Raw genomic sequence first — 7,811 nt, forward strand, 5'->3', positions numbered from 1 at the left:
GACAAGAGGACATCCCGTCAAGAACTGCGCTTTCGCTTTCGACCTGCAGGGGGCGCCGATACCCCCCTGGCACACTGTTCAGGTGCGCATCGAAAATAATCAAATATTAAGTATATTCAACTGTGCATACACATTAAGCTGGAAAAATTCAGTAAAATTATTATTCATTAGCAGTTTTTTTCATGGAGAATTAATGGCGAGACTGCAGAGCGATATTAGGATCTACTGAATTAAGGCTACTCATCAATAAATACTCATCAATAAATATTGCCTTATCTTGCTATGCCTTCTTTTTATATTTTTAAAAGCTGGTGAAATAGGGGCTTGTATAATAATGATAAAACAGAATACTTATATATATATATATATATATATATATATATATATATACACAAAACAATTTGTTGAAAGATAAAACTAAATAATTTTATGTTATAGGATATGGTAACATTTAAACTTGGAATATACATTTTTGCAACTACATATGATCATTTTCTAAATACCCCATATCATTAGGTATGGAGCTCAATACATAAATAAATAAAATAGTAAAATAAAATAAATAGTGATGTGTGAGATTACTGACTACAGCAGTATCTTAATCAGTCTAATTTATAAAGATGTATCCAAATAGTATTCACACACTTGGATGAAAATGTGATATATGTGATAACACTGACTAACGCTCACATTTCAACCTGTCAGTTACTTTGTTAAACTACTTTTCATTCTGATTTTAATTTTAATTTTAACTTTTATTAATGCACCACATTGCTTTTCTCCACTCATTTAACCCATATGGCAAAGAAAATATATGCTAAATATTTGTTGCAAACAGTGAAGCTCAATGAAATATATGTTTGAAATAGTAAATATATTTAGATTCAACCATTATATAACAAAATATATTTCTAAATGTATTTCTGTGGCAAGAAAATGCATTTTTTGGACTGAAATATACAGAGGTCAAAATATATTTTTTAAATGCTTTTTTAAATATGTGGCCAAAAATATATTGGTAGAAAATATATTTAAGTAAATATATTTTTTGGCCATTTTTTGAATATTTTCTAAAATATACAAAAACACATCAGTAGAAAATATATTTATGTAAATATATTTTGAAACATATTTTAGCAAATTTAATTTTTTAATTTTTAATTTTGTTTGTTTGTTTGTATATATGTTATTTTTACAACATATTTTGAAAGTATAAATATATATATATTTAAAACAATACATATTTTAAATATATCAATATATTTTCAAAATAAACAGTCATTTTAAATGTTATGCAAAACACTGTAAAATTACAAACATCTGTAAATTAACAATTTAGCTGTTATTTTAAGTATTAGATCATATTTAATTCTAATTTGTATACAGATAAATACTGTATTATTCATAGAAATGCATGCACAATTACAAAAATAATGGTAATTATAATTTATGAAATCACCACCAGATGGTGCAAATGGCAGCATTTCTCACACTATTTAAAAATAAATAAATAAAAATAAAATAACAAAAACTGTCAAATTTAAGTAAAATATCCTAACTTAAAGTGCAAAAAACTCTATTTAAACTTTAACAATAAATAAATAAATAAACAAACTCAAATGACTTGCATATTTGATCACCATTGTTGAGATTCATACACTGATTCTTGATATCTGTGTGTGTGCCTGAAACAACCTGCCAGAATATTTTCTACATGATGGCTTTACAAAAGCGTTCAAACAATTAGATAATCAGAGATAACACTATGTAACAACCACTACATGAAGACAACAACTTTCTCCAATGAGAGCTTCTGCTTTTTTCCATAAAATAAGTAAAACCTAACATACGAGCTCAAGGGTCAAGAGCCCAACTAAAGCAAACACTGACCTCCATCATGGTAATATCAAACTTTATTATTTTCAGTAAAAATCTAAAGCAGTTAATTCTCATTAAGAACTTTTGGATGAAAGAAATCAGGTTAATCTGGTCAGTAATTTGTGAAGCTGGTAGTGTTTAATAATCCTCTGCCTGTCTGTCTGCCTGTCATTTGACCTTTTTTTACCATTTTATTTTAAAGTTAAGATATCTCATCAGAATAACTCAAGCAATACCTGTTTTGTAAAACATTTAGTGAAAATTTCCGTAAGAGTTTTTGCATATTATTTAATTTATGATATTTTACTTTTTTACCATAATTTTTTTTTTGGTAGCCAGTGCAGAGAAGTTAAAATGGGAGAAATTCGATCGAATTTGCGACTACCAGTCAGCAGCCTGGATGCAGCATTTTGAACCATTTGAAGGCGTCTAATCGAAGATTGGTTAGCTCCATAATAGAGTGAATTGCATTAGTCAAGGCGTGAAGTAATAAATGCATGGATAACTATTTCAAAATTCTTTAGCGAAAGAAAAGGTTTAACTTTTGTGAGACGTCGTAAATGATAAAAACATGACTTAACAACAGAATTAATCTGTTTATCGAACTTGAGACCAGAATCAAACAACACACCTAGATTTTTCACACATGGGGAGACATAAGAACTTAAGTCGCCAAGGTCAAGGTCACCTAAATCATAGAAATCACTTGGACCAAACAGTACTATTTCGGTTTTATTCTCATTTAGGGACAGAAAATTTTGTGTAAGCCATAATTTCACTTCCTGTAAACAGGCCAGCAGGACCTCTATGGAGCTTGAATCATTATGTTTAAAGGGCAGGTACAATTGGGTGTCATCAGCGTATAAGTGAAAGGATTTTACAAAGATGGAGCCCAATGGCAGCAGGTATAAAGAGAACAATGTCGGAGCAAGAATAGATCCCTGCGGAACACCACAGGAGAGATGTGCTGCTGAGGAAGTGTGTTTTCCAATGCATACAGAAAACTTCCTGTTATATAAAAAGGACTGAAACCATTTTAAAACTGTGTCCTGCATGCCTACAAGATTTTCCAGTCGGGAAATGAGAATTGTATAATCAACCATATCGAAAGCTGAGCTGATATCTAAAAGGACCAGAGCAACAGCACTCCCATTATCTGTAGCCAGCATAATGTCATTAGTAACTTTCAATAGAGCAGATTCAGTACTGTGAAGTTTTCTGAATACTAGCTGAAAAGTCTCATATAGTGAGTGAGATTCCAGAAAATAATGTAGTTGAGCAAACACAACCTTTTCCAAAATTTTTGAAATGAAAGGGAGATTCGAAATTGGTCTGAAATGATCAGACACATCCAGATTTGGTTTCTTCAAAAGAGGGGTGACTGAAGCATGTTTTAGGGACCGTACCAGTACTCAAACACATGTTAATAAAAAACAGGAGATCAGGTCCTATGGTGTCAATAATTTGCTTAAAAAAAGTGTGATGGAATACTATCATAAGGACAAAAAGTTGGTTTCAGATGATCAATAATATCTTTGCAGGTCTGAAGGCTAATTAAATCAAACATGCTCCAAATAGAAGAGCACCTAATTGTTTCAGGAAGAGCATGAGAAGTCACAAGTGATTGTGGTCTTAACCTTGTCGTCTTCTCAACAAAAATATATATTTTGAAATATATTTGAAAATATATTTTTTTGCTGTATGGGAATTCTTCACTATGTACTGTAATACTAAAAGTGAGTGATTAGCATTCTCAGTTTGGTGTGAATCAGGTTTAACGTGGTCTCCGTTAATGTCCACAGTCTTCTATGGTATAACAGTGGCGTAGTCGCATGTTTCCTGCCCATCAGAAGTCCTGTCTGAAAGATGTGTAGCTGGAAATCTAATGCTGGAGTAGTTGAGATTGTCAGAGGGGCTGCTGGGTAATTGTGCTAGAGCATAAACAGAGGCGTCATGTTCTGCAAATCCTGGAAGGACCAGACTATAGTCAGGATGATCAAGTGTGCTGATGTCTTCATAAACCGTATGTGTGGCCTGAAGAGAAGAAGAAAAATAAATGGTTTAAGAGTGAAAAAAATGATTACAATCCACAGACAAGTGAGTGCATAAAGACTGAACTCAAACATATGATGAAGCTCACTTGTCCAGTTTGTCTCGTTTCTCCACTGGGCAGATTCTTAGTCGGGCCATGAACCACATCTTTGGGCTGCGTTCCTGTTTTTTGATTTGATTTGACTATGAAAATACAGTGATTTACTATGGCAAACGAGAACAAAAATGGCTGATGTGAGAAGGACAGTTACCTTCTTTCTTCTGCCTCCTTCTTAAGTAAATGAACAATGAGAATACAAGCCCTGTTAGTATCCCAATGACCACCACCATGATGACTGGTGTAAAAACTTGAAAAACAGACAAAAACATCTAGTAAATGTCTTTAAATGTCCTGTTTTTAATGAAACTTGAGAAACAAATGCCTCTGGACTTTGTTTCTCTGAATTTATCGCACCTTGTTGTGGTTTTGGTGACGCTGCATCAGCAGTCAATGAAAAAAACATTAACACTGATGATGATGACGATGATGATGAAGATGTGATGGTTTTGTCAGATGCAGTATCTGCTGTCACTGGTTTGCTGGTGTGAAATGAAGCTGTTATTGTTGTTGGTTTAGGTGACATCCTCTCTGATGTAACTGAGACACAAATAATCATTGGGTTTAATGCATGACAGCCCATGCAGGTATTTCCAAGATATGATGACAACAGACAATATTTAAGATGTTCTTTATATATTGAGCCTGCATTTCAGAATAAATATACAGTTTCATTTCTATGGCCAGTGGCAAAAGGTCATGTGACACTTTGTACTTCCCCCTGACACAGCTGTTTTGTACAGCTGACTTGACTAATGTCAAGGGTGTGGTGGAAATTCAGCAGCTCTAGTGTGAACAGTGATGTGTGTGAGCATTTTCACTACTTCTATACTAAGAACGAATTATCTATTTTTTATGTCTCTAAACATAATATTAAATGTCATCTTACCAGCAGAAATGTTCAGATCAAAGACTGAAAGCCACTTGTTCTTGTGCCCTTGTCCTCTCTGTACAGCGCCACACCAGTATATCCCAGAATCCTCTTCTCTCAGATCAGTGATGTTCACAGTAAAAACTCCTGCAGACACATTATCGCTCAGAGAGAAACGTCCATTACTGTTGCTCTCTGATGAAACGTTGATAGCTGATTTCTCACAGAGGGACGTGCTGCTTTCTTTGCAGATGAATTTGACATTGCTCTTCAATTCACTTTTATAACGGCAGGGAATATTCAGATGCTCTCCAGGCACACCAGACACTCGGGACACTAAATCAGAACATAAAAAATAATAATAATTAAGTACATACAATGCCAATATTGGTGGTTTATTTAGAAACTAGTCAGAATAATGTCAGCTCTTATTGCTTTACATTCATTGAGACTGTTTTCACTGGCCGTCTGCTTACAAACTCTGATGTCATGAATGTGAAATGAAAAAGACCTTGACCTTTAGAATCACTAAATGTCAACAGATACCGCAACTCTTTGAAAAGCTGCTAAAAAAAACGCAACTCTTTGAAAACCTGTAACTGATTTTAAAGAATATAAGGCTGATGGCTGAAATATATATTTGAAAAACAAATAAGTCTGAGAGTCTGAGTTCTGTAGTTATTCTTTCTGTTTTTGAATTAACTATTTCTTGTCAAAGAAACAGGATTTTTGTTGTGTGTGGTGTGAACACTTGCTCTTCACAATCTGCAGAGGATACTGTGGTTTCTGATATATTGTCTTGTTACATCTTTCAGAACATACAGCAGTGGCATACACGCATACAGACCTCTCACATATTAGTTTGTTCATATATGAGCACACATACAGTATATTCTGACTTACCATGTTTAATTTCCAGATAAATCTCTCTGTTATAATCTTTATGAAACCATCCTGTCTTTACTCCACACCAGTATTTGCCTTGATCGTCTGTTCTCAGATCAGTGATGGTGACGGTGAAGATCTGGGCTGATTTGTTGTCATTCAGAGAGAATCTCTCGTCTTGAGCTGCTGATCCAGATTCAACAGGCTTGTCTTTAAACCCTACTCGACATTCTCCTCTGCAGAGATACTTCTTATCTTCCTTATATTCAGACTCGTATGTACACTGCATCTCAACTTTTCCCCTTTCATGCGCAGTGAAAGTCAAGATCTCACTCGTCTCACATTCCAAGACTATTAAAACATAAAGAGAAACACAGCTCAGTGCAAACATGGACCTGATTGAGAACACCTGCTGTTTTATAAAACAGAGAATAACGCTTACCTGACATGAGGAGCAACAGGTTAAAAATGAGGAGTTTATCATCACAGATCTGGATCATTCTGCTTTATCTGTATGGAGCTGGTGGTCTCTATAAATGATGAGCTCAAGCTCTCTCTCTCTCTTTCTCTCTCATTTGCTCCTCCTCTCTATGAAATAGGCCTACAGTGTCTGCAGCAGGAGCTTTCTCTATTGCTGTCTTGAATTAAATTGTACATTTACATTTATTAAAGTAATTTTATTTAAAATGTATTTTATTAAAATTTGCCTTGTGCTTAGAATGGTGACAAACAAATTGAGATTTTCTTCTTTGGTGATTCTGCTTGTTAACATCAGGTGTCTTCAATAATGGTCAATCATCACTCAATTAATCACCTAATTATCTCATTAACTTTAACCCTGCTTCAGTGTTTATATGAGTCCAGTGAGTCCACACTCAGTGTTAAATTAACACTGGGATTTTGCTGTGTATGGCAACCAAAACCCAACGTCTCCTAGACGTCATAATGGTAACGTCCACACAGCGTCAAATTCTAACATCATTTGACATTGATCTTCAGTTATTTTTTAGGTTGGGGCATTAACTAACCAAAATGCAACGTCTGTCCAACGTTGGAGATTGACGTCAATCTGACGTCAACCCGATTTTCATTTTCAACCAAAATTCAACGTCTCTCCGACATTGGGGTCCAACGTCAAGGTGCCTGCTGGGATGGAACCCCCCACACACCACCAACCTTACCACACCAAAGAAAAAACTGTATGGAACTTTTTTGTGCAATTCGAAGTGTGCTATACACAGGTGAGTGGGCCTGTACAAACCACCTGTAGTAACACACTCTCCTCTATGTGCACTAGGGACACTTTACACACACTGCTGCGTGTACACAATCCCACAAAAGACTCAGCAATATATGTATGTTTACATGCTCATGCACTACAAATCATCCTGCACTGTTCCCCAAACAGCTGCTTGACTCAAAATGTTTCTCTTTGCACATGTACAGTATTTGTGAAGCATTCGTATAGTTTTATTTTTTAGCTTTTATTTTTTAGTTTGTATAGGGTAAATACTTATATATAGTATACTTATAGTTAAAATCCGTCAGTAGGTTAGTTGTGTATAGGTTTATAGTGTTTTTTACTTCATTGTTGTATGTCTGTATTTATGTAGCACCGTGGTCCTGCGAGGCACGACATTTCATTCCACTGTTAACAATTACTGCATCAGCAACAAATGAACCTTCTTTATGATTCATAGATTAAGTAATCAATAAATTGTTATCAGTTAAATGTGTCATAATGTATTAATTACCTAATAACTTAATTTATTAACTAATGAAGTGAATTACCACATTGGGTCGAAGCCATGCCTTTAAACTTCCAGTTGTCTGCTTTAATTAATCATTAGCTAATGATTTGCTAAGGTATCATTATGTTCTGACTTTACTTGTTGAGGCACATAACTATTAACTAATTGTTAAGTAATATGTCATTGTGGTTATAGATTTTGAATTAGTTAGTTAGTTAATTCGGTTACTCGATAATCAGAGAGGCTATTGCGTGTCCAGGACATTTTTAGACTCAAA

At 34.5% G+C, this 7,811-nt stretch overlaps 1 protein-coding gene across 1 annotated transcript; it reads right to left on the minus strand.

Moving 5' to 3' along the window:
• Positions 1-2,599: 2,599 nt before the first annotated feature.
• Positions 2,600-6,347, minus strand: LOC306872124 (uncharacterized protein). The gene is made up of 7 exons (XM_079420531.1): positions 6,226-6,347; positions 5,802-6,134; positions 4,917-5,234; positions 4,385-4,567; positions 4,182-4,277; positions 4,019-4,113; positions 2,600-3,912 (listed from the first exon to the last, which is right to left on the minus strand). The coding sequence occupies exons 1-7, from the start codon at positions 6,281-6,283 to the stop codon at positions 3,685-3,687; spliced, it is 1,311 nt and encodes a 436-aa protein (XP_079276657.1). The 5' UTR covers positions 6,284-6,347; the 3' UTR covers positions 2,600-3,684.
• Between the last annotated feature and the right edge of the window lie 1,464 nt (positions 6,348-7,811).

The sequence above is a fragment of the Barbus barbus genome (assembly GCF_936440315.1).
Source record: "Barbus barbus genome assembly, chromosome: 7".
Lineage (NCBI taxonomy): Eukaryota > Metazoa > Chordata > Actinopteri > Cypriniformes > Cyprinidae > Barbus > Barbus barbus.